This window comes from Castanea sativa, chromosome 4 (assembly GCF_040712315.1).
Source record: "Castanea sativa cultivar Marrone di Chiusa Pesio chromosome 4, ASM4071231v1".
In the NCBI taxonomy this organism is placed as follows: domain Eukaryota; kingdom Viridiplantae; phylum Streptophyta; class Magnoliopsida; order Fagales; family Fagaceae; genus Castanea; species Castanea sativa.
This window is the reverse complement of record NC_134016.1, coordinates 27,952,116-27,979,337: the sequence shown is the minus strand read 5'-3', so window position 1 is coordinate 27,979,337 and position 27,222 is coordinate 27,952,116. Positions and strand designations below refer to the sequence as shown.

At 36.9% G+C, this 27,222-nt stretch overlaps 1 protein-coding gene across 1 annotated transcript; it reads left to right on the top strand.

Annotated features, from left to right (window-relative positions):
* Positions 1-1,395: 1,395 nt before the first annotated feature.
* On the top strand, positions 1,396-27,081 carry LOC142632666 (protein DETOXIFICATION 16-like). Its single transcript, XM_075807032.1, has 10 exons — positions 1,396-1,596; positions 3,166-3,710; positions 3,794-3,880; positions 18,681-18,737; positions 20,899-21,137; positions 22,048-22,166; positions 22,278-22,364; positions 22,484-22,552; positions 25,337-25,374; positions 27,018-27,081. Exons 1-10 carry the CDS (start codon positions 1,396-1,398, stop codon positions 27,079-27,081), a joined length of 1,506 nt encoding a protein of 501 aa, XP_075663147.1.
* The last annotated feature ends 141 nt before the right edge of the window (positions 27,082-27,222 follow it).

Here is a 27,222-nt window from a genome sequence, read left to right as displayed (position 1 = left end):
ACGTGTCTTTGGTCATGTTTAAAAAACTGCCATATCTTCATATCTTTTGATTCATTTTTTAGCTTTTCTTTCTTCTATGTCACACGTGTCTTTGGTCCTCTCTTCCCCCATGTTCATCTTTCTCTTTAAGTCCCATCTATCACCGATCCCAATTTTCCCATGTTCCAAACCTCATCACAACCGTATATTCAAAACCTCTCTATACTCTTCTATTCAAAAGTTTTGACTCTCACTTCACCTTTTGTCTCTCTTAAGTCTTATCTCCTCCCTCTCTCAGCATTGTTCATCTCTAAGGATTTCTCTTCAAGTTTGTTGCTCTGTAAATTTGTTGACGCTAATCTCATCTTTTAATTTTTGTTCTCGTCTTCATCGACATCTTCTTCTTCTTTTTCTTTTCTTTTTTTCATTGAGGCAGTGAGGCTCATCTTGAGTGATTGAACATGAACCGGCCGAATCTTGAATATCGGCCGGATTTCACCGAAACGAACCAGAATGCCCAAAACACACCGAAATAGGCCCGGAATCAACTGGAATTCAACCCAAGGTGGAACAAGGGGATGCTTCGTGCCGGTGAAGTGACTGGTACGGGGATAATATAGCCAACTATTTGGGGGTATTTTTGGTTTTTTGAACGAAAAAAATAGCAGTGCGAAAACGTTCTATTTGCTCAATATTGAAAATGCAATTAGATATTGCTTCTTTGAAACCGCGGATTTGTGCAATTTCTAGACGTGATTTAGCTAAAACAGCTTCTCCAAACGATTGTGTATATTACGTTTTGTATCAAACCGCGCATTTTTGTCTAGAATAACGCCTATCCAAACGGGCTCAAACTCTAAATATATAGAACAGCATGCATGATGTGGTATGACGACGACAATCTGTAAATGTTTCAGAATTCCATGTATATATCACTCAAATGTGCCTCGAATCTGACTGTTTTCCGGTGTTAGGGAATCTGGGTAAGGTATGCCTTTAATTTTTCTGTCGTATTCTGCAACCTAACTATATACGGCAGCATGCACTATCTGCGGACATTCATGATATATAGCCTTATCTCTTTTTTCAAGTCATGAAAACACATTATTGGCATGGTTGCCACGTGCCATATTGCATGGATGACATGTTTAGAGCAGTATCTGATCAGAATGCTTTCTCCAAAGCTCTATGATCACCAAAGTTTTTTATGAAATTCAGGAAAATCGAAAAAAGACACATAAAAAACAAACTGAATGTTTTATAATATAAAAAATGAAAAATTAATTTGTTGTGAATTATAACATAGTTGGCCCTATTGGTTATATATATATATATATATATATATATATATATATATATATATATACAGTAGCTAGCAACAGTAGGAACATTAGAGAGAGAGTATAACTAGAAAGCATGAGGGCCGTTAGGAGAAAGGAAATTTTGGAAGAAGTGAAGAAACAGCTATGGCTAGCAGGGCCTCTTTTTTCTGTTGGTCTATTGCATTACAGTTTACAGGCGATTTCTGTGATGTTTGTGGGTCATCTTGGCGAGTTGGCTCTCTCTGGTGCTTCATTAGCAACTTCCTTTGCATCAGTCACTGGTTTTAACTTGTTGGTGAGTTGGGTTCCTCTTAGTTTGTCCATTTATTTGAGTTTAGGTTCTTAAAACAACATTCATACATGTAATATATATATATAGCTGGCAATTCTTACTTGTTTGTAGATCTCTACTCATTTGTGTTCATTGGCAACGTGCAATTTCTTGCAACTGAATTAGGAAATGTTTTTACAATAATAAATTTTCATTATCAATCACATTTTATGCCAGGCAGATTTGAGCAATGTTGTGTTTGAACAAAATTTAAATATAAAAAACTAACTTTCATGTGTTGTTACTATTTGTTATCATATGTTTAAGCTGTCATTTGGGTAAGCAAAAGCCAGCAATCCCTACCTTCACATTGCCCTGTCTGTCTAGTATCTTTTATTGGCCAGCGAAGGGTACGGGAAACCCCGCTCCCTAGCCTTTCTTAGTCCCATTGATAACTAGCTTGAACCGACAGACATATAAGAACAAGAGAAAATTCGAAGCTCTTATGAAGAAATCATTATTATTGCTGTCTCTTTCGCCTGTCCGTTAGAAATGCCTCTTAGAACTTGGATTTCCCATGCACACAAACTTTGATTGGAGCCCTTGGAAATTATTTTTTTAATGGTTCGTTTTGTTGTTACGATTTTCCGTTGGCTAAGATTTTGTATCTTGGCCAACACAGAAAAAAGTGAAAGACATAATAGAACAATCTGAGTAATGCAAGGGACACGCCTCTTCTCATATCTCAATTTCTATCCTGCTTGCATGTCAATTTTTAATTCGATTTCGTATTTTTACATGGGACTCCATTATATGTACTTGAATATGTTGAAATCCAATTAAGAGTTAACACGCAAACAAAGTGTGAATTTGGATGTGAAATAAATGTGTCTAAGTATTACCCCAAAAATCCTCTATCTTTTATTTTCTCTGATTTTCATATATATGATTTTCTCTATTTTAATCTTTGTTTATTTATCACACTTTCCATGTGTATGATTTTTCCATCTTGATCTTTAATTGTTTTATAAGGAAATGAGACGTGATATTTATCAAAAAATAGGACATGGGATTCTTATTAAAGTATAAATTTTTTGTGCCATGAGGCTGCGTTTGTGACCAAAAGTTGTTAATGGGCGGAAAATTATAGAATGCTAAGGAATACCGATACTCAGTCCCACCTCGATCGAGTATTTAAATTTATACTCTACCTATTTTGTAGTCACTCCAACGACTAAGTAGGACACAACATCCCATTAAATAAATAAATAAATAAATAGAAAAGTAGGATACTACCAGCAAAAAACCATTCATTACCGCGTGTCTTTTGGAAATGGCTTGGTGCCACCAATTTCCTCTTTCTCCTATTATTTTTGCAATTTTATTTTTTTCAGAAACAGGTAATTTAGAACTAATAAAATGAAATGTGGAAATATTAAGTCCTTAGAGATCAAGGCCCACTTGTTAACATTTTCATGTTCTTTGTTATGACCTCTATATGGCTCCATAATTGCAAAAATTTCATAATAATGTTTTATATCTTCTAACGCATGTTATATTTACAAAATTAAAATGTTCTTGTTGTTTAATCAGATGGGATTGGGTTGTGCATTGGATACATTATGTGGCCAATCATTTGGAGCAATGCAGTTTCACATGCTAGGCATACACACCCAAAGAGCTATGTTTATTCTTCTACTGGCTAGTGCATTCCTTTCTGTCATTTGGGCAAACACAAAACCAATTCTAATTGTAATGCACCAAAATTCCGAGATATCAAAAGAAGCTGGAGTATATGCCACTTGCATGATCCCATGTCTGTTTGCTTATGGCCTTCTTCAGTGCCTAATAAAATTCCTACAAACCCAAAACATTGTCTTCCCAATGTTTCTAAGCTCTGGAATTTCAGCTTTAATACACATCCCTGTGTGTTGGATTTTGGTATTTAAATCTGGGCTTGGAAGTAAAGGAGCTGCCATTGCAAACTCTATATCATACTGGATAAATGTTTTATTGATGGCACTCTACATCAAGTTCTCTTCTTCGTTCAAAGAAACTTGGACTGGCTTTTCGAAAGAGGCGTTGCACAATCTGGCTGAGTTCCTTAAAATAGCCATTCCTTCAGCTCTTATGCTTTGGTAAATTACTCACCCTAAATTGAATGTGAGTTCCAGAGTAATTCCTTTTTAACAGAGTTGTTCATTCCAATGATTTTGAACAGCCTGAAAGTGTGGTCGTTTGAACTGATAATTATTCTCTCTGGGCTTCTTCCTAATCCACAATTAGAGACTTCAGTGCTTTCTATCTGGTTAGTCTTACAATCTTGAACATTTCTTGTCTTAATTTTCTTTTACATCTTAGTTTTTCACTTTCATTTTTGGGTTATATAAACTGCAATTTTGGTTCCCATGTCATGTTTCCATTGTATGCTTAACAAATGTTGGCGTGACTTGTTTTATTTTGGCTAAAATGCAAAACTGGCCCTCTAAATTTCACTTTTGTCATTTTAATCCTCTAAGTTTCAGCTTTGTCATTTCAATCGTCTAAGTTTCAAGTATAGTCAATTCAGTCATCTGTTAGTCTTCTATTAAGTGTTGCTGTTTACTCACCAAAATGACTTCGTTTTAGATGATTTTTTTTTTTCTAAATTTAAAAAAACTGAAAAATGTTAATTACAAAAAAAAGAAGAAGAAGAAGAAGAAGAAATTAAAAGAGCTTAAGGGAACCTAGCCCTCCCACCATTCTCTTTTCCTCATCTAAAGCAATCAAGTCAATGCTGAAAAGAAATGTGGACAGAAACTTATGAACCCAGTTCTAATGGAAAGCACCAACAAATCCTTTGTCCTTTATGCAATATATTGTTTAGTTGCAGACAGTGAATCAGCATTTGGAAAATCAAAGTGGGAGACTAGTAAGAAATAATAGTCCATATTTTCAAAATTGATCTTGGTTACATTGAAAATACTTCTCAAATAAGCCATTTGTAGCAAAGTAGTTTGAAGAGAACAAAGCATCTACTCATTTGGCGAATTGGGGCTTCTAATTTTTCGATACAATCCTCAGTTATGTTCTATGAAGCATGGGTGCTGTAAAGACACAATTTGAGCCCCTGACCCAAAATCAGAAGGAAAAGGACCTGAAAGGCTTTTTTACAATAAATTTGTAGAGAGTGGGCTTGAAATCTAGGTTCTAAAGATGTTTAAATAACAAAGAATGATGGCTTTGGGCCCAATGGCACAAACAATGAGTTGTTTATATGAATATGAATGAAAACTCCCCCTCGGACACAATCAAAGGATAGTTTATAATACTGCTTCTCAAGATAGATTACAATTGTGAATAATCAGGTCTACAATTTCCTCTTTCTTCTTTTCTTTTTTTAATCCCCCCTCTTACCGAAGGTCCCTTCTTTCTTTTATACTCCCTCCTTCTTCCCCTTCTCATCTTCCGCCTCATGGTTAGACCTCTGGTTTAGATACTTGTCTCATTCACCTTCCTTGAAGTCTCTAGAGATAAGGGCCAAGTTTCAAACCTGATGTTCAGGTTCTATTTCTCCATTAATGCGGCCAGAATATCAGTTGCAGAGTCTTTAATGCGGGGGCGGTGGTAGCAGCTCTATCTTAGATACTCCACCGCCTTTTCTCATATCCTCCATGTGTACTGTGTCTTCCCTAAACGATAGGAATTTCTAGAACATAGCCTGTGGATATCGAACAACCTTTCTCTCACCTCAGCTTCACCTAGCCAAGGACACAATCTTCCTCGGACATATTTATTTAGACATTATCACTTTTTTACTTAGTATTTTTTTTTATGAGTTAACATTCATACACCCTCGGATCACTTGATTTCCTCGGATTGGGCCTTTAGCCCAAAAGATATTCTTGGGCCATCCTTCATAAATTATTGGGCCCAATGACCCTACAATAGCCCCTCGAGATTCTTATTTCTCTATTTCAGGATGAAAGGAGGATCTCGACATCTGTCCCCTTTTGACTTGCGAATATTTGCAATCTTGCTGACAGGGATGATGATTTTTGAACTACCCATCGCATGTTCCCGACGTTTCGGCATGCGAAGCATCCTTAAATTAAATTCTGGCATCTTTATGTCCCCCACGTTTAGCAATGTGACACGCATCTAACGGTTGAGAATTGCCTTTGGGCAGAGGCGGGAATTCTCCCACTTCATAATTCCCAATGATATATAAATACCAATTTTTTTCAAACCTTCTCACACATCACAACGCTCGTACAACGTATCTGCCACACTTTGCAATCTACACGTGCTTTCTCACTTTACCAAATATCTGGCCGAGGTGACTGTGTCATTTTTTTGTTAAAGTAAGTTCTCCCATACTCCCTTCCTTTCTTATTAGCTTTTTTTTTTCTCCCTTTTTTTTCTTGTATTCCTTTATCCTCGGCTCATCTATTTTCTTAGTTCTTCTAATATACCTACACTTTGTTTCCCAAAAATGGGTAGATTTGCATCCCTAGTGGATTCAAATGAAAAAATAGAACAATTTAAGGCTAAGTACCGAATTCCCTTGGGGGTATCTGTTACGTACTATACAGAAGAGGAATATTTCGTAAAAAGAAAAACGGGAGAGGTAATAATCGCGATGATTACATTCATCAAAGGAAGGATGAAAATTCCCATGGGGACCGTCACCAGGGATTATCTTAGGGCTTTTAGACTAGCCCCTACCCAGTGTGCCCCAAATGTGTTTAGGATTCTAGGTTCCATAGATGCCCTAAACGAGAAGATGAACCTAGGACTCACTCATCACGATGTGAACTTGGTTTATAACCTCCACTACCTAACGAAAAAAGAATAATATTACTTAAAATCTAGGCATCCAGCAGTTAGGTTAATTTAATGCCTCCTTGAATCCAATAAGGGTCTAAAAAATGACTTCCTGATCATATTAGAAGATTGGCACGACGGCGTACCCTGTCCGACAAGGGAGGGGACCCTAGGTGAAGTTTTAGATCTATCTAAAACCCTTTAAAACCATCCCTTTTACCTTTTTATCTATTCTTTCTTGTTTTTCTTTCTTTTGGTTAATTTTGTAGACCCACACGCAGCGGATCGTCACCCTCTCCTCGTTGATTTTGGGAGACTAAATTAAATTTTACAAGCCGAAGTCTTTGTGCATACAGACGGCCAACTCCAAATGGCTCATTTTAATCCTTGTTTACGATCCCGTTTCCAAATCTTTTCAAGCGTCGAAGTGTGTGATCAAAGCCAAGGACCCATGTCTCCCCTGGATAAGCGTTGTCGTTGAAGGTTTTCTACTACCTGAGGGAGCTTCTATTCCTCAAGGTACCTTGGTTACCCAACCCATACAACCCCAACGACCCGTACCAAACGGCATACCTCTAACCCCTCTTCCAACTCAATACACATCGAGCAAGGCAACATCTTCTTAACCCAATATAAAGGAAGAAGAAGAGATCGTTGAGGTATTTGACTCCGAGGACGAGTACGAGGTTTTCAATTGACCTCAGTCCCCTGAAGACCAAACTGCTGTTCTCAGCGCATCCTCCTCAGTCCTACCAAGTACCACCCAACAACCGGACATCATGGGCATCCAACGCAAGCCAAAGCCAAGTCTCAAGGATGTACTGGAAGCTCAGGTGGGATCCCAAGAGCTACCTAAAGTACCCCAACCCAAGGCTAAAGGTAAAGGAGCTGAGAAAATCTCTGAATCTAAGCTCCCTCCTCCTCCTCCCCCTACCCAATCCCAGCGCGCTAACCAAGCTAACCATAAGAGGAAAAGAGATCAGCCGAAAGGGAAAGACGCGATTGAGGGAGGGAAAGACTCTCTTCCCAAGGAACTTGAGCCCGAGAAAGGGGGAAAATTGGCCTGCACGGTGCAGACAAGGTCAGATAAACGGACCGAGTCCCATGTAGCAGTACATGCCCTAGTCTGGGCTCCGAAGATGACCATGGATGACCATGCGGTCACTGCTGACGCAACCATCAGGAACTCAAATGCAGGGACAGCTGCCTATGTAGCAAAAGCACTAGAGCAAGCCTTTCTTTTACCCGAAGACATGGGTGAGCTCAGAAGAATGAGAGATCAAAATGTCTTCATGACCTTGAAGAAGGAACTTGCTATGGTAAGGATCTCATCCAAGCCTCGTTTACCTCCATTTATACTTGAAAAGGTTTTAACCTTTGTTTTTACAACTTTTCTGTCTTCTACACCTAGGTTGTTCAGTTTGCTCACAGGGCAGAGGAGATTGTTATTAGCATGTACAAGTCCCTCAAGGCCGAAGAATTAAGGCGTGACAATACCTAGAGGATCCTTGACCTACAGAATAAGAAATTAAAAGAGGTCTCGGATAATCTGACCAAAGCAGAGAGCGAGAAGTCTAGTTTGGATGCTACTCTAAAAACAACCGAAAAACAGGCCGAGGATTAGAGATTGCAGCTTAGGCAAGCCAATGAGAACTTTGCTGCTGCGAAGAGGTTGATTGAGGGTCTTAAGAATGACTTGAAGGAATCAGAGAAGGCAAAGGAGGAGGCCATCAAGGCCAAAGAAGAGGTCATCCAAGCAAAAGAAGAGGCTGAGAAGGCAAAAGACCGAGTTAAACAAGAAGGTTATGAGGTCGGCGGGACGGAGACCACAGAAACTTTCAAGGCTCAGGTCCCTGAGGTATGCAGGCATTACTGCCTCCAAGTGTGGAATGAGGCACTTTCCCGAGCTGGGGTTGATGCTTCCTCCATCCTTTGGAAGGCAGAGAGTGTCTACTTTCCCCCAGCCATTCGAGCCTCTGACCCTTCTCAAGTCAAGGATGATGCTGACCTACAAGGAGCTAAGGACAAAGAAAGTGAGATAGCTGAAGATCCTGCCTTTGCTGAAAGTCAGCTCCCAAAGCAAGTTGATCTAACAGAAGGAAAGGTACTAGAGGATACACAGCACTCAAGTGATCCCAAAGACTCTTCCAAGGACAAACAATGTGACCAAACAATTCCAATAACTTTGAAGGAAGATCCAAAAGGCAAAGGGATAGCTGTTGACTCCTCGGCACAACCTCAGCTCCCACAAGATCCCAAAGGCTCTTTGAAGATAAAGTTGAAGTAATGACTACTCTCCTCTTCTCTCCAACCTTTTCATTTATCTCTACCTAATGTAATTTTGACAATTCGCAAGTATTTTGTAATTCCAAAGAAATTTGAATTTAATGAAAACACAAGTTCTATCTCCTTTGTTTGATGTTTTTGTTTTTGTTTTACCTTGATCATATTACTTCATGCTTGTTTGCTACATTTAGAACAGTAATCTATTTACCTTCAGTATCTAACAAATCTAAGGCAGCAATCTGGACTAAATTAGGCAATAAACATGTCCAATATACCTGCAAATGCATTAAGTGATGCTCATGGATTTCCATCCATTTATCACTATCTCAGGGAGACTTCAAGATATACGGAAAAAAATGGCACATTTAGGCTTGCATCTATGTTAAAGATAAACAAACTAAGGATCAAACATAGTTGAATTTCAACCAATTGCTCTATAGTACGTCTAAGTACCTAGGACAAATGGATAGTAGAAAGTGCTAATTTCCCTTGAAAGAATGGTCCGAGGACCAAAATGTTATTAGGCTCTGTTCAACACTCAGTGAGATATCCATTTAGACGGGGAAGGTGGTCCGAGGATCCAGGCCTAACCAAGCTTCAGTTTGATACTTATTAAAAAGAACTGAAGTGTTAATTTTCCCAAAGTAGATGATCCGAGGATCAGACATAACTAAGGTTCTATTTAACACCTGATAAAAATATCAATTTAGACAAGGTATGTGGTCCGAGGATCCAGGCATAACCAAGCTTTAGTTTAATACTTATTAAAAAGAACTGAAGTGTTAATTTTCCCAAAGTAGATGATTCGAGAACCAGACATAACTAAAGTTCTATTTAACACTTGATAAAAAGAACTAAAGTGTTAATTTTCCCAAAGTAGATAATCCGAAGACCAGACATAACTAAAGTTCTGTTTAACACTTGATAAAAATATCAATTTAGACGAGGTATGTGGTCCGAGGATCCAAGCCTAACCAAGCTTCAGTTTGATACTTATTAAAAAGAACTGAAGTGTTAATTTTCCCAAAGTAGATGATTTGAGGATCAGACATAACTAAGGTTCTATTTAACACCTGATAAAAATATCAATTTAGACAAGGTATGTGGTTCAAGGATCCAAACATAACTAAGCTTCAGTTTGATACTTATTAAAAAGAACTGAAGTGTTAATTTTCCCAAAATAGATGATTCGAGGACTAGACATAACTAAGGTTCTGTTTAACACTTGATAAAAAGAACTGAAGTGTTAATTTTTTCAAAGTAGATGATCCGAGAACCAGACATAACTAAGGTTCTGTTTAACACTTGATAAAAATATCAATTTAGACGAGGTATTTGGTTCGAGGATCCAAGCATGACCAAGTTTTAGTTTGATATTTAGACAAATGAAGATAATCAACTCAATATAGTGTCAGTAGAAATAAAAATGGCCGAAATGCCTTTTATTTAATAATAGTACCTTCGTAGGTTATTTACATTCCAGGGACGTTGTACAACATATTCATCTAGGTCTTCGAGATTATAAGCCCTTATGCCTACGACTGAGGTAATACGATAAGATCCTTCCTAGTTGAGCCCCAGTTTTACCCATGCTGGGTTCTTTGTAGTACCCAAAACTTTCCTCAGTACCAAGTCTCCAGGTGCAAGAGGCCGTAGCTTTACGTAAGAATCATACCCCTGCTTGAGCTTGTGTTGATAATAAGCTAGTTGAACCTTGGCATTCTCTCGTTGTTCTTCAACTAAGTCTAGACTTCTCTCCAATAGATTATCATTACTGCCTGGAGTGAAGGAGTTCATCCTTAGTGTTGGGAACTCAGTTTCTAAAGGTATTACTACCTCGGCTCCATAAGTCATGCAGAATGGTGTTTCTCCTATGGACCTTTGTGGTGTAGTTCGATATGTCCACAAGACGTGTGGCAGTTCTTCCACCCATCTTCCCTTATCATCATCCAACCTTTTCTTGAGCCCATTAACTATCACTTTATTGACGGCCTCGGCTTGCCCATTCCCTTGAGGATAAGCTGGAGTGAAATATCTATTCGTGATGCTTAGATCACAACAGTATCTTCTAAAGTCCTTATTATCAAATTGTAGACCATTATCAGAAATGAGAGTATGAGGGATTCCAAACCTGGTGACAATGTTCTTCCATACAAACTTTTTTGCTTCCATGTCTCTGATATTTGATAATGGCTTAGCTTCAACCTATTTGGTGAAATAATCCGTTCCAACAAGTAGCCACCTCCTATTCCCTGCTGCTTTTGGGAAAGGTCCTACAATGTCCAAGCCCCATTGAGCAAAAGGCCAAGGACTAGACAGAGGATTAAGAACACCCCCTGGTTGATGTATGTTAGGAGTGAATCTTTGACATTGGTCACATTTCTTCGCATAATCCTGTGCTTCTCTCTACATATTGGGCCACCAATAGCCCTGAGTGAGAGCTCTATGAGCTAAAGACCTTCCTCCCGTGTGGCTTCCGCATATCCCTTCATACAACTCTTCCAAAAGTAACTCCGTTGCTTCTGGGTGTATACATAGCAAATATGGTCCTGAAAAAAAGCGCTTATATAATTTCTGGTCCTCAGACAGCCAGAACCGAGGTGTTTTCCTGCGTACCTTATTTGCTTCGGACCTTTCTTTGGGCAAGATATCATCTTTGAGAAATGTCACAATTGGATCCATCCAACTAGGCTCCATCCTAATTTGATGAATTCGGATGGCGTCATTACTCGTCCCAGTGGGTTTCCACAGATCTTCAACAAGGATGACCCGAGGTAGGCTTTGCGCCGAAGATGTTGCGAGTGTGGCCAAGGAATCAGCATGGGTATTCCCACACCTGGATACATGTATCAAATAAAAAGACTCAAATTTGGATTGTATATACCTGACTTGGGTTAGGTATCCTTGCATTCTTGAATCTCTTACCTCTAACTTCCCTTCCACTTGCCCTACCACCAATTGTGAATCTGAGAAAATTTGTACCCTTTTTCCTCCTATTTTATGAACCATGTTCATTCCAACGAGGAGGGCTTCATATTCTGCCTCATTGTTGGTGGCCGAGAACCTCAATCTCAAGGATTTCTCAAAAGTAATTCCCTCAGGGGATACCAAAACTAGCCCCACACCAGATCCTCTTTGATTCGCTACTCCATCAACATACACTTTCCATAACGGAGGCTTTTTGCACGAAATCATGTCAACTGATTTTTCATCCATGCCTGATCCTTTAATATACTCTTCTAAAGAGGGCTCAACAAACTCCGCCACCAGATCCGCAATGACTTGCCCCTTTATAGAAGTGCGAGGCATATACTTGATATCAAAAGCCCCTAGGATAGTACCCCATTTGGAAATCCTTCCCGTGTAGTCTGCACTTCGAAATATTGACTTAAGAGGGAGTTGAGTTAGGACAACAACTGTATGTGACTGAAAGTAGTGGAGAAGCCTACGCGTAGCGTGCACCACTGTCAGGATTGCTTTCTTCAACGGTAAATAATTTACCTCGGCCTCATGTAGAGACTTGCTAACATAATAAACTAGCCTTTGTACATTATCATCATCCCGTTTAAGAACCAGACTAACTGCATGATTAGCTACCACAATATACGCGAACGGAACTTCATCAATTTCTGGTCGAGACATAACGGGTGGTCATGAGAGATACTCTTTAAGCTGTTGAAAAGCCATCGCACACTCCTCGGTCCACTCAAATCCCTTCCACTTATTCAAAAACTGAAAGAAAGGCCTACACATGTCCGCAGATAGAGAAATAAATCGGTTGAGGGTAACAGCCATTCCTGTCAGCCTCTGAACCTCTTTAGGATTCCGAGGTGGGTGTAAGTTGCTAATGGCCTTGACCTGGGCAGGATTAACCTCAATTCCCCGGTGAGTTACTATATAGCCTAGAAATTTGCCCGACCCCATACCAAAAGAACATTTGGTGGCATTGAGTTGCATTTTGTACTTTCTCAGCATTTGAAAAGTGTTGCTCAGATCTTCCAGATGCATGGAAACCGCTTTACTCTTCACCACCATGTCATCCACATATACCTCGATAGTTTTTCCCAGTTGTGGCTCAAACATCCTAGTCATCATCCTTTGATAGGTAGCTCCTGCGTTCTTCAAACTGAAGGGCATTACCTTATAATGATAATTTCCCGTGGGAGTGACAAATGCAATCTTTTCCTGGTCCTCCACAACTAAGGGAATTTGGTGATAACCTTGGAAAGCATCCAAAAAACTCATCCAAGGATGCCCAACAGTAGCATCCACCAACTAATCAATCCGAGGCATTGGGAAAGAATCTTTTGGACAAGCCTTGTTTAAATCTGTGAAGTCCACACAAACTCTCCACTTCCCATTTTTCTTTTTTACCACCACTGTATGAGCTAACCATTCAGGATAAAAAAAACTTCTTTGATAGCACTCGCCTTCTTGAGTTTAAGCACCTCCTCCTTAACAGCCTCAGAATGCTCTTTGGAGGAATGCCGAGGTGGTTGCCTCCTCGGTACCACAGCTGGATTGACATTTAAAGGATGGCAAATAAAACTTGGATCAACCTCAGGGGCTTCATAAGCATTCCATGCGAATACATCCACATTTTTCTTCAAAAACATAATCAGCTCTGTCTTCTCCTCCTGTGGCAATTGAACTCCCACCTGAAAGAATTTCTCAGGGTCATCGTCTATAAGAACCCTTTCCAGTTCTTCACATGTAGGTTCTTCTACCGATGGTACCTCGGTTGTGGCCAGAGACTTTGATTGCTACGACTTTCCATTAGCCGAGGCAGAGGACTCCGGTTCAGGCTGACGTAGAATTGCAGCCATGACACACTGTCGAGCCACAGATTAACTTCCAAGCAGGTCCACCACCTGATCCCAGAAGGAAATTTAACCTTGACATGCAAGGTTGAGGAAACGGCACCCAAAGCATGCAACCAAGGTCTTGCCACAATAGTTGTATAGGGAGAATAGGCGTCTACCACAATGAAATCTACGTTTAACATCTTTGGGCCTGATCGTACAGGCAGCCTAATTTGCCCCTTTGGTATGACAGCCTTTCCCTTAAAGCTGATTAAGGGTGAATCATAAGCTGTAAGATCTTCAAGCTTTAAGTTTAACCCTTTAAACAGGTCAAGGTACATGATATCTGCTCCACTCCCCTGATCAACCATCACCCTCCTCACATCGTTTTCCCCTATCCTTAAGGTAACAACCAAGGCATCATCATGTGGTTGGATAGTTCCGATTTTTTCCTCTTCCGAGAAACCCAAAACTGGTAAGACATTCGCCTTAATCCTCTTCGGCTGATCCCTAGATTCCTCGGCTAGGGTCCGAGCTACAGACATCACCCTGGATGGATTTGAGCCAATCCTTCCAGGTGCAACAAAAATAACATTGATTGTACCCAGAGGAGGCCTTGATGAAATGCCACTATGGTTCACCACCCCTGAGTGGTTTCCCTGCCCATTAGGCTGATACAAGAATTGCTTTAACTTACCCTCTTTAACCAATTGCTCCAAATGATTCCACAGAGTTTGACAATCCTCAGTGGTATGACCCCTCCCCTGGTGATAATGGCAATAGAGAATTCGGTTGCGTCTCAAAGGGTCCCCCGCCATCTTATTGGGCCATTTGAAGTATGACGCATGCCTGATTTTCTCTAACAGTTGTTGCACTGGTTCCTTAAAAACGGTGTTGACCACCTGTGGGGTGGTAAGACCAGCTTGTCTGGAAAAATCTCTCCCAGGCCTGTTATTGTTGTATCTGTCCAACCTGAAATCCCTCTTCTCCTGAGGGATAACCTTCGCTTTACCCTTTCCTTGTTACTGATCCTCCTCAACCCTCTTGTACTCATTAATGCGATCCATAAGTCGACGCACGCTCCCAACAGGCTTTTTGGTCAAAGATTTCCTCAAGTTGTGCTCCGTAAGTAGGCCGACCTTAAAGGTCCTTATCGCCACATCATCGAAGTCCCCGTCAATCTCATTGAACATCTCCCAGTACCTGTTTGAGTATGTTCTCAGGGTTTCTCCTTCTCTCATGGCCATGGATAATAACGAATCCAGAGGCTGAGGAACCCTACTGCATGTGATGAAACGAGAGCCAAATGCCTTAGTAAGTTCTCTAAAAGAATTGATAGAACCTGCCCTCAAGCCATCAAACCACCTTATCGCCACAGGTCCTAGGCTAGAGGGGAAGATCTTGCATATCAAAGTTTCATTCTTTGATGTACTGCCATCCTTTGGCTAAAATGACACAATTCGAGCCCCTGACCCAAAATCAGAAGGGAAAGGACCTGAGAGGCCTTTTTACAATAAATTTGTAGAGGGTGGGCTTGAAATCTAGGTTCTAAAGATGTTTAAATAACAAAGAATAATGGCTTTGGGCCCAATGGCACAAACAAGGAGTTATTTATATGAATATGAATGAAAACTCCCCCTCGGACACAATCCGAGGATAGTTTATAATACTGCTTCTCAAGATAGATTACAATTGTGAATAGTCAAGTCTACAATTTCCTCTTTCTTCTTTTCTTTTTTTAATCCCCCCTCTTCCCGAAGGTCCCTTCTTTCTTTTATACTCCCTCCTTTTTCCCCTTCTCATCTTCCACCTTATGGTTAGACCGCTGGTTTAGATACTTGTCACATCCACCTTTCCTGAAGTCTCTGGAGATAGGGGCCAAGTTTCAAACCTGATGTTCAGGTCCCATTTCTCCATTAATGCGGAAAGAATATCAGTTGCAAAGTCTTTAATGCGGGGGCGGTGGTAACAGCTTTATCTTAGATATTCTACCGCCCTTTCTCTTATCCTCCACGTGTACCATGTCTTCCCTAAATCATAGGAATTTCTAGAACATAGCCTGTGGATATCGAACAACCCTTCTCTTACCTTGGCTTTACCTAGCCGAGGACATAATCTTCCTCGGACATATTTATTCAGACATTATCATTTCTTTACTTAATATTTTCTTTATGAGTTAACATCCATACACCCTCGAATCACTTGATTTCCTTGGATTGGGCCTTTAGCCCAAAAGATATTCTTGGGCCATCCTTCATAAATTATTGGGCCCAATGACCCTATAGGTGCATTTCTGAGTGCGGGTGTGGGTGCGGGACTCGGCAATTTTTGAAAAAGTTGGGTGCGGGTGCGGCTGGGTGCGGCGATTAAAATATTTTTATTTATATTTTTAATATATTGCAAAGCATGCATTTTCACATTATATAAACATATACCAAATTTAAGGAAGTAAATAACTAAATATTTTAGCGTACCGTTTCTAGATGTTTCAAGGTTCCTAAAATATATATATATATATTCTTACACAACATAAAATTATCAATTCAAGGAAGTAAATAACTAAATATCAAACAATACAAACTATTTTAGTTAAATCTTAACATAAAAAAATTTATTACTTTTTTTTAGTTAAATAATACTCTAATACAACTTAATGAAATAAATATTAAAAATGCTTAATTAATTGAGTTTAGTTTTTTTTTTTTTAATATCAAAATAAAGTTAAACAACTAAATATTAACTTGCTTAAACCCATAAATTTTTATTGTTTCTTTTTTTTTCCCCTTAATTACCCACAACATTAATTATTGAGTTTGTGTGAAACATTAGCTATCTACCACATGTGCAAAGTGCAATACACATCCCAATAAAATAATTAAACAAATAGATAAAATTTCTTTGATGTATCAGATGGTAGAATAAAAAAGTATTTAATTTGTTTAAATATCTCCCCTATTTATTACCCTACCTACCCCCACAACCCATTCTACACACTTCTGCTTCTGTCTCTTAACTCTTTCAAGTTTAAAATCCTCTTGAAGAAGAACAATTCCTTCCACTCGTTGCCTCCTTGATTCTGAAAGCAGATAAGTGCAATACACTTGTTTTCTCTTTTGTTTTCTCTCTATCTCACACACAAGCACTCTCTCACGTCACCCCCATACCTTAAAACGTCCCCCTTTTTTTTTTCGGCCTGAATCGGCCGGTTCGGCGCCGATATCGGTGTGTTTCGACGGTTTCACCCGATACGGCCCGAGTCTGAGCCAAGTCAGCGGGAGTTGGGAAAAACAAAACTGGATGCAGCACCGACACGCAGGCAGCGGCGTCGCTCGCACGTTGCCGTGTAGGATGCAGGTGCGGCAACCGTTTTGCCGCGTTCATGCATCCCAGGTTATGTTCCTTAGCCTTTAAAGTTTAAATGTATCAACATTGCCTTTCATTTTATATTCCACTTAGGATCTTGTTAGGTTTTTTATTCTACTTGAGATCTTTGCTCTCTATAAATAGTTTCTGCAAAACAATCCCCTCCCCCAAATTTCTCAGTTAATCAGCGGTGGGAATAGGGATGGTTTATGACTTTCCGTGGCAAGGGGAATGACATCGTTCCTTGAGCCCTTAGTTTGTTTTTTTCTTTTTTCTTTTGTAATTAATGTTTTTAGTTTTTTTTAATTAAGAAATTTTAATTAAAAAAAATTCGTCCAAAATGACTTCGTTTTGGTGGTTAGTAAATGGCAGAACTTAACAGAAGACTGAATTGATTATACTTAAAACTTAGAGGACTGAAATGACAAAACTAAAACTTAGAGGACTGCAATGACAAAAGGTAAAACTTAGAGGGTCAGTTTTGCAAGTTGGCCTTTTATTTTTTGTCTTTTTGGCTTGTGTAATTTTTTGTAGTTCGTTAGTCTCAAAATTAGTGCTTGTGCAGACACATGATTACCCTTTTTTTTTTTAAGAAACTAAGCATTTTAACACACACAATATTACCAAATTAACTTAGGTGCTAAGGCCCCAATTTTTCACTATTTTTTAAAATACTTGATATAACTTATTAATCACAATGTGAATAACAATTGTTAATCTCTCTCTCTCTCTCTCTCTCTCTCTCTCTCTCTCTCTCTATATATATATATATATATATATATATATATTGTTGTATATATAGGTATATACAACAATAGGTTGTAATTATAATATAAGGTTAGAGAGTGTTCATTTGTAAAATGAATAAAGTGAAAATTCAAGATCTAAAGTTTTATAAGTGAAAATTCAAAATTCAGATCTTTCGATCGGTCTTTCGATTGATGTTTGATTCCTGCTCAATCAATTGAAAAGAGCCTTCGATTGATGCTTGATTCCTCTCGATCAATCGAGACTTGTGAAAACTGAATTTCTGTAGAATTTTTTGATAATTGCTCTGAACGTTTGAGAATGTTTCAAGCTTGTGAACGGTTTTATGAAAAATTTTAACTCTGCATACATGCCTTTTAAGGATTATAACTCTATGGGTATAAATAGCGGTTCATGTTCACTTTATAACTAATTCTTTTTCTCCCTTAAATAGTTTCTAAGAAACACAAGAAATCTAGTGGGTATTCTCTAAATTTTTTATTTGTAAAACCCAATAAACTTGGTTGTATTTTGAGAAAAAATTTATAGAAGCCCTTTAGCAACTTGCATATGGTTGTATCTTGGGGGACAAATTTGAAGAAGCCCTTTAGCAACTTGTGTATAGGGAAAAATATTATATAAGGATAACATTCAATTGTACCTTCAAGTCAATCATAATTTCAGTTTGCTTGCTGTATTCATTTTGTTCTTTTGTCATTACTCCTTGATTTGGTGAAATCCCCAACATACATACATACATACATACATACATACATACATACATACATATATATATATATATATATATATATATATATATATATATATATATATATATCACAATTTAATTAAAGCAATTGCTAGTTTATGTAAGCAATTAAAATCTGACACATAATTTATTTTTTCTTTAATAATTTGATAGTAGAGGGAGAGAAGATTTGAACTCTAGATTTCTTTTTTGAAAAAATTAGGAGATATCAACCAATTAAGCACACTCTTGACATGATCTACAACGCACATAATTAAATCATACTTTGACCATTTATTTCATTTATGTGCTCAATTAGTATTTTTATTGACTAATAAACCAATTTTTATTTTCAGCCAAAACACATTTGGACTGTTGTGGACAATCCCTTTTGGATTCGGGGCTGCAGTAAGGTATGTTATGCAGGCTAAATCATGTATAGGGGCAAGTTATGGGAACTTGATTCAAGTGTGTTTGAGAACAACTTATTTGTTGTGTGAATTAAAGTTAAAAACTAACTTATTTTAAAAAATAAAATAAAAGACAGATTACTTGCAAGAAATAAAAAACTTCAAAAACAAATAATAATAATAATAATGTCAAACGCACTCTCATAGAGTTTTGTATAGTTGCCTAGCCACTAAACCATCTGCCTCATTAGTAGGGGTGTGTATGGGTCGAGTTGGGTCGGGTTAAAATGATTTTTTGACCTAACCCACCATGTTGGGCTAAAAAAAATTCAACCCAACTCATCACATAAGTCCAACCCAACCCAACCCACATGGGTTGGGTTGGGTCAAGTTGAACCCATGGGTTGGACAGAGACAAAGACAAACCTGCAAAGCAAGATAGAGAGAAAGGGACATAGCAAATTGGCAAGAGAAAATATTGTAGAGTAAGAAATAGACCTGTAAGTTGAGACAAGAAAAAACATTTAAAAATCAGCCAAAAGAAAACTAAGAAATCAACAAAGAAAAAGCTAAACCTTGATCTACCATGGCAAGAGAGATGAGAGAGAGAGAGAGAGAGAGAGAGAGAGAGAGAGAGAAGCCAGAAAAAGAGAAATAAAGCAAGAGAAAGGAACCCAACACTGGAAGAGAGAACCACCAGAGTAAGAAAGAAAGAGACCTGTGGTTGAGACAATGCAAAATCATTTAAAAATTAGTAAAAAGAAAACTAAGAAATCAACAAAAGCAAAAAATAAATATTGATCCACAACGGTAAAAGAGATAAACAGAGATAGAGTGAGTGAGAGAGAGAGAGAGAGAGGGAGAAGCGAGAGAAATAGAGAAATAGAGTGAGTGAGAGAGAAAACATTAAGAAACTTTACCTAACACCGAAAGTGAGAGCTACCACTGAAAAGATAGAACCACCGCCGAGGCGGTGATGATAGCTGATGGACGGCAGTGGGTCAGCAGAAGGAGAGAGGGTTAGGGTTCAAAAGGGAGTGAAATGGGAGAGGGGAGTGGGGGGGGGGGCACATTAAGAGAAAAGGTTCTAGGGTTTGTGTGAACTAATTGACTTTTATATAAGATAGGAAGAGATGGTTATTTAAAAAAATTATTAATTATATAATGCATTTTAAATATATATTAATTATATGGGTCGGTTTAGCGGGTTTGGAATTTTATAACCCGAATCCAACTTGACCTACTATAAAAAAAAATTTGTAACTCAACCCAACTTACCAAACCCTAAAAACCAACCCAACTCAGCAGATTGGGTTGGATCGGATCAGGTTTGGCGGGTTGACTGAACACTCCTACTCGTTGGTGAAACAATTCTTTATGTTCCAATAATACCAACCTTAATTCAACCTAGCAAATACTTTCATCAATTTTCCATTAGTTTTATATATATATATATATATATATATATAGAGAGAGAGAGAGAGAGAGAGAGAGAGCAATGTTCAAGCCAATCTCTTGGCCCGCTAAACAACATTTTAAAATTGGACCGATCCAGTGTCCAACTCTTGTCCACTTAACCTTTTTTTTTTTTTTTTGGGGGGGGATTTTGCAACTCTTGTTCTCCATATTTAGCGGCCCAAGCTTTGGAAAGAGATAGAGTCAGGCCCTCCTCCTCCTCTAAACTTTTGTTGGTCAAAATTCAAAAGAGAAAAAAAAATTAATTGAATTGAAAGGCCCATAATAATAATAATAAATAAAACCTAAAGTTACATATGAAATAATTTGAAATCTAGTGAAGACTATATGTGAGAATACAAATGTGGCATAGTTCATCCTAGCCATTTTTTTTCACCAACCAAACCATAGTATATTCATAGCATTTCAAAAGGAAATATGATTGTCTCACTTCTTTTATACACTCTCCATACACATCATATATCATCAAGTTTTAAATATGGAAATTCGTTAAAAATGTGAATACCTAATCTGGATTTTGTGTATGTTGTATGTATATAGTATACATCAGCAAGCGTGAATTGTGAAAAGCTTGGCTTGACTTTCGAAATTTACAACTTTCTTAATGAGCCTGAGAATGAGCTTATAAAATTATTAAATATAGAACAATGACTTCTACTTGATCTAACTCCATTTGTTTGATCTATAGCATCCGGGTTTCAAATGAATTGGGGGCAGGGAAACCAAAAGCAGCAAGATTAGCCGTAAGGGTTGTCCTAGTCTTGGCCATCACCGAGGGAATGTTAGTTGGATTGCTCATGATACTATTACGTAACATCTGGGGCCATGTTTATAGCCATGAACAAGAGGTGGTCAAATATGTAGCGGTCATGATGCCAATTGTTGCTCTTTCAAGCTTCCTAGATGGCATACAGGGTGTACTTTCAGGTTTGTTTTCTTCAAATTCCAACGTTTTAGTTGAGTTTATGTTAAATTTTGATTTATGCTCATTGATATTTAAAAAAAAAAAACAAAACAAAAAAAGAACAACATTGGAGTGAGTGATAGCTCAGTCAAAATTTCACTCTTTGTGGTGTCACATGTTTGTAGTTCTAACACCACCTTCCTCTCTCCTACTATCTACCAATCTCCAAAAAAAAATATATCCAAATTTATCAAATTATTTTATTAAATACTAAGGCATCAAATGAATAGGATTCCAGTTATTAACTATTATTCTTTTCTTTTCTTTTCTTTTTAAAATAATTTAATAGTTACAATGGGAAAAATAAAATTTAAACCATGAATATCTCCACTAAAACACTAGGAATAAGTAATAGTTAAACTACAAGACTTTTGGTAAATTTCTAGTATTGAACTATAAGGCTATTGACAACGATTATTCTTCTTAGTTTCCTAAAAATTTAAAGAACCAAAGTTTCAAATAGTAATTTACAACGACTTTCCCTTAAAAAAAAATATTACGACTTTATTTGACGTAGATTAGCTGTTAAAGAAATTTCCCTTTCGGATTAAAGATAAAAATTAAATAAAGTAAAATAAAAAATCTTTTTTAGGAGATAAAATCATTGGAGAAAAACCCTTTTCATTTACTAATTCTAAACTCATTCTAAAGTTAATCAATATGTTATGAGAAACACAGACAAAATCTCTGGCAAAAAATTTCATAATTGTTGATATGACAAATTATTAGTATTAAGTAAAAATATAATGCTAGTAGTTGACTACATGTAAACTAATAAAAATTTATCAATTCAATGATTATGAAAAATATTGTGATATTATTTGTATACGTAACATTGCTCATGTGTTATTATTTCTTATGGTCCACAAACAGGCGTTGCAAGAGGTTGCGGTTGGCAGAAGATAGCTGCATATGTCAATCTTGGATCTTTTTATCTTATAGGTGCTCCTTGTGCTGTCTTATTTTCTTTTTTCTTCCACATGAAAGGAAAGGTAAAGTTGCTTCAGTCTCGCTTCTGCTTATGTTGTTTGTCATCTTCGAACGATTGCAAATAATTATTGGTTATTTCACGTAGGCTTTGTAATCAAATATGTTTTGAACAGGGGCTCTGGCTGGGGCTTATATGTGCATTTATTGTGCAAGTGATACTCTTTCTTATCATTACCATAAACTCTAATTGGGAAATGGAAGTAAGGCATTCTATATTCCTTTTTATATATTTCGGTCACTCTTTATTTATTTATTTATTTATTTTCCTCTCTCTTCAAACGTTTATTGCAACTCACAATCTTTTTCTCTTGCTTTTTAGGCAGAAAAGGCGGCGGAAAGAGTCCACGACTCCAAGAATCCAAGTGGAGAGGGCACCGAGAGCCAAAATGTTAAACCTATTGTGGATATATAGGTGGTGCATTTTATTAATATGATTGCAATGCTGAGACCGCTAGCATTGGGGTACAAACCCCCTCTTGTTATTTTACCATCCAATCAGTTAATAATCAGCATTATCCTAGTTGCTATTTCTTCTTCTTCTTTCTTTTTTTATTTTAAGCAACTATGAATAGTTAGTTGTGATTAGGGGTGGCAATTTACATTCATATCCATGAACCCACCTATTACTCACCTAATTTGAATAAGTCTTAACCCAACTCATTTGAATATTTGGGTTAAATAGGTAAAGGTCCATTAGGTTATTAATTATATGGGTCTTAATGGATAAACTCATTAATACCCACTAAAACCCATCTAAAATTTAAATAAACAACATAAGATCTAAATTTCTTGAAAATGACCGATATACCCCCAAAACTTAAAAAATAACCAAAATATCTCATGAAACCTAAAAATGATCAAAGTACCCCCAAAACCTTAAAATTACCAAAATACCCCCAAAACTTGAGGGTATGTTTGGTAACTGTTTTTTCCCCTTATTTTCTGTTTTCGAAAACAATTTTCTATTTTTCAGACTAAAAAACTTATTTAGTAACCCAAAATGGACAGAAAACAAAAATTATTCTCACAACTCAAAATATTAAGGAAACTAAAAACACGTACAATGTTGTTTTCAGTTTTTAATTTTCAAAAGTTAATGAAAACATGCATTTAATTTAAAAAATCTATCTCATTTAATGAGTTAGCAATTAGAGTTCAACTCCTAGGAACAATATATTTTAGAATTTTCTACTTTTTTCCTCAAAAACCTATCTTTTTAATTTCAACTAACCAAACATGTTTTTATTTCAAAAATACAAGAAAATTTTTTTTTTCTTCTTTATATTCCCAAAAACAAGTTTTTGAAAATAGAAAACAAAAAATGTTACCAAACATAACCTAAAAATTGACCACAATACTCGTGAAACATAAAAATTACCAAAATACCCCCATAAACCAAAAAATGACAAAAATACCCATGAAACCTATAAAATGGCAAAAACACCCCCTAAAATCTAAAAATTACCAAAATACCCCATAAACCTAAAAATAACTAAAATACTCCCTAAAAGCTCAAATTTGTGCTAAAACACAAGAGCTTGTTTATACCCCAAATAAACAATTACGACTAGATTACTTTTACTCTAACTTATCTAAGTGCGGAACAAGAGTAAATGAAGCGCAATCACCGGATCTACTCTAGTGCAAACACATGAACAATAAACAATAAAAGTAAAGTACAAGAGTAAGGGAAGATAGATGCAAACATAAGATAACACCGAGACATGTTATCAAAGAGAAAACCAAAGAGCTCAGCAAAAAACCTCTCCGTGACCCTCCAAGTCAAAATCGATCCACTAGAAAATAAAGCTGGAGTACACGAATAACAAAAGACCCTCCAAGCCTAGTCTAACCAATGTACTTGAAGCCTAACACTTGACTCTTCAACTTCCAACATGCGCTTCTCACATGGCCTCTTCGCGGGTGGCTTTACTCACGAGCTTCTTGCGAGTTAGTCATGAAATAGCACTGATCTTCGTTTCATGCTCGATTCTTCACCAACTTAATACTAAACCCAATACAATAAAATCTCATAAAATACAAGAAATAAAATTAAAGCAATTACAACACTTTTCGTCATGGAATAAAGGCAACATAAAACATAGTTGTAAATCACAACTTTACACTCCCAAAATCTAAAAATGACCAAAATACCCCCTATCCTAAAAGATCACTAAAATACATTTGAAACCTATAAATGACCAAAGTACCCCCCTCGAAACTTAAAAATTACCAAAATACCCCCATAAACCTAAAAGATGACTAAAATACCTTCACAATAAAAAAAATTACTAAAATACCCCCAAAACCTAAAAAATGTCCTAAATAACCCCCCCCCCCCCCCCCAAAACATAAGAAAATGACCAAAATACCCTAAAAACTAAAAAATTACGAAAATACCCCCTAAAACCTCAAAATTACCAAAATACTTATGAAACCTAGAAATTTACCAAAATAACCCAAAATTCTAAAAATTACTGAAATACACCTAAAACCTAAAAGAAGATATAAATGCCCACGTAACCTAAAAAATGACCAAAATACCTTTAGAATCTAAAAAATGACCAAAATAACCCCGAAACCTATAAAATTACCAAAATTTCCTCAAAACCTATAAAGTGACCGAAATGCTCGTAGAACCTTTAATTTGTCGAAAATATCCCTGAAACATCCAAAATACCCCAAACCTCTATTTTGGTAATTTTGGATGTTTCAAGTGTATTAGGGTATTGTCATTTTTTAGGTTTCAGGGGTATTTGTCGGTCATTTTTTAGGTTTTGGGGGTATTTTGGTCAATTTTTTAGGTTTTAGGGCTAGTCCAATAACTTTTTAGGTTTCAGGGTATTTTGGTCATTTTTTAAGTTTCGGAGATATTTCAATCATTTTTAGGTTTTTGAGGTATTTCGGTCATTTTTTAGGTTTAGGGGTATTTTGATAATTTTAGGTTTTGGGAGTATTTTGGTCTTTTTTTTTAGGTTTTGGGGGTATTTTGGCCATTTTATAGGTTTTTGGGGTATTTTGGTCATTTTTGGTTTTGGAGGTATTTTAGTTATTTTTTAGGTTTTAGGGTATTTCGGTTATTTTTTAGGTTTAGGGATATTTTGGTAATTTTATAGGTTTAGGGGGTATTTCAGTCATTTTTAGGTTACGGGGTAATTTGGTAACTTTTTAGGTTTCGGGGATATTTTCGTCATTTTCTAGGTTTTGGAGGTATTTTGGTAATCCTTTAGGTTTCAGGGGTATTTTGGTAATTTTGAGGTTTAGGGGGTAATTTGGTAATTTTGAGGTTTTGGAGGTATTTTATTAATTTTTTGTCATTTTGGGAGGTATTTTGGACATTTTAGAGGTTTTGAGGGAGGAGGGCTATTTTGCTCATTTTAGAGATTTAAGAGGTATTTTGGTCATTTTATTGGTTTTTGAGCATATTTGGTGATTTTAGAGATATCGGGGGTATTTTGGTTATTTTAGATATTTTAGGGATATTTTAGTCATTTTAGTAGTTTTTGAGCTTATTTGGTCATTTTAGAGATATCGGGGGTATTTTGGTCATTTTAGAGGTTCATAGATATTTTGCTCATTTTAGAGATTTTAGCGATATTTTGCTAATTTGGAAACTTTGGTGATAATTTTAGATGTCCAAGGGTATATTGGTAATTTTGGAAGTGTAGAGGGGTATTTGGGTCATATTGGATTAAATTGGTGGATGACTAATTAAATGAATTGGGTTGGTAATAGATAATTAATTTATATATAAATCGGTCATAAATCGATAAATGGGTAATTACACACCCAATCCATTTATGACCCAATCTATTTATGACTCAATCCGCCCATTTGGCACCCCTAATTGTGATATGTACAACCTACCGTAGCTTAATTGGTAAAATAAAATATTTTATTTTAGGCGAAAACCACATTTTCATCCCTACATTTTCACGCGATTCCCATTTTGGACCCTATATTTTGTTTTCACCACTTTTAGTCCTCATTTTGAAGAACGCATTCTGTTTTAGTCCTTACCGTTACTCATTTAACAAAATTATCTTATGTGGCAAACGGTCCAATAGTAAATGCTGACGTGTCAAGTAAAATAATATTAAAAAATTATTTACATTTTTAAAAATGCCATGTCAACAATTTAATTTTTTTTTTAAAGCCACATCAGATAAAAATAAATAAAAATTTCTATCCTAATTATTTTTTAAAAATAGAAGAGAAATTAGTTAAATTATTGAGTTCTTCATGTTCTTCCCCAACTGAGCTTGCCCAGAAAATTAAAAATTAAAAATTTTCTTTTCTTTTATTGCATTTTCTTAGCAACCAAATAAAAAGACATGCCCATAAAAATTTACAAAACACAAACATTCAACAAGATTTTCTTATGCTTTGAAACCAAACACAAAACTCAAACCCAGATTTTCGGCCTCCATGCACAACCAAACCATAAACAACCACACAACCTTAAATTCAACAACCCAATCTCCATCAAATCCAGAAAAACAAAAAATAAATCCAAGAAACCCATTCAACATCGCCCTTATCCCCTCCTTTTCTTTCTTTCCCTCTTCCCATAAACCTCCACATTTATTGTTTGACCGTTTGTCATGTAAGATAATTCTATTAAATGAGTAACGGTAAAGACTAAAATGGAACGCATTTTTCAAAATGAAGACTAAAAGTGGTGAAAAAAAAAAATAGGAATCGCGTGAAAATGTAGGGACAAAAATGTGATTTTTCCCTATATTTTATTAAAAATATCAACTCTTTCTCTTTCTAAAAAACGTTATGTCTCCTTCTTTCTCTCAACCTCTGCTTCTCTGATTCCTCAAATGCGCAGAGCTCTATGGCTGAAGCTCTCAAAGCAAAGTCTCCCTTCATTCAACGCCACGAAACACCACCACCATCACGGATTCATAGTAGTGAATCTCCCTCTCTCTTCTCCCTCTATTCTCTCCATCTCTCTCTCTCTCTTCTTGAGCTTAGCCCATAGGGGTTGAACTCATAACCACCATTATTGGCAATAATGCACTACGGCGAAACCACCACTGGTGGCCATCG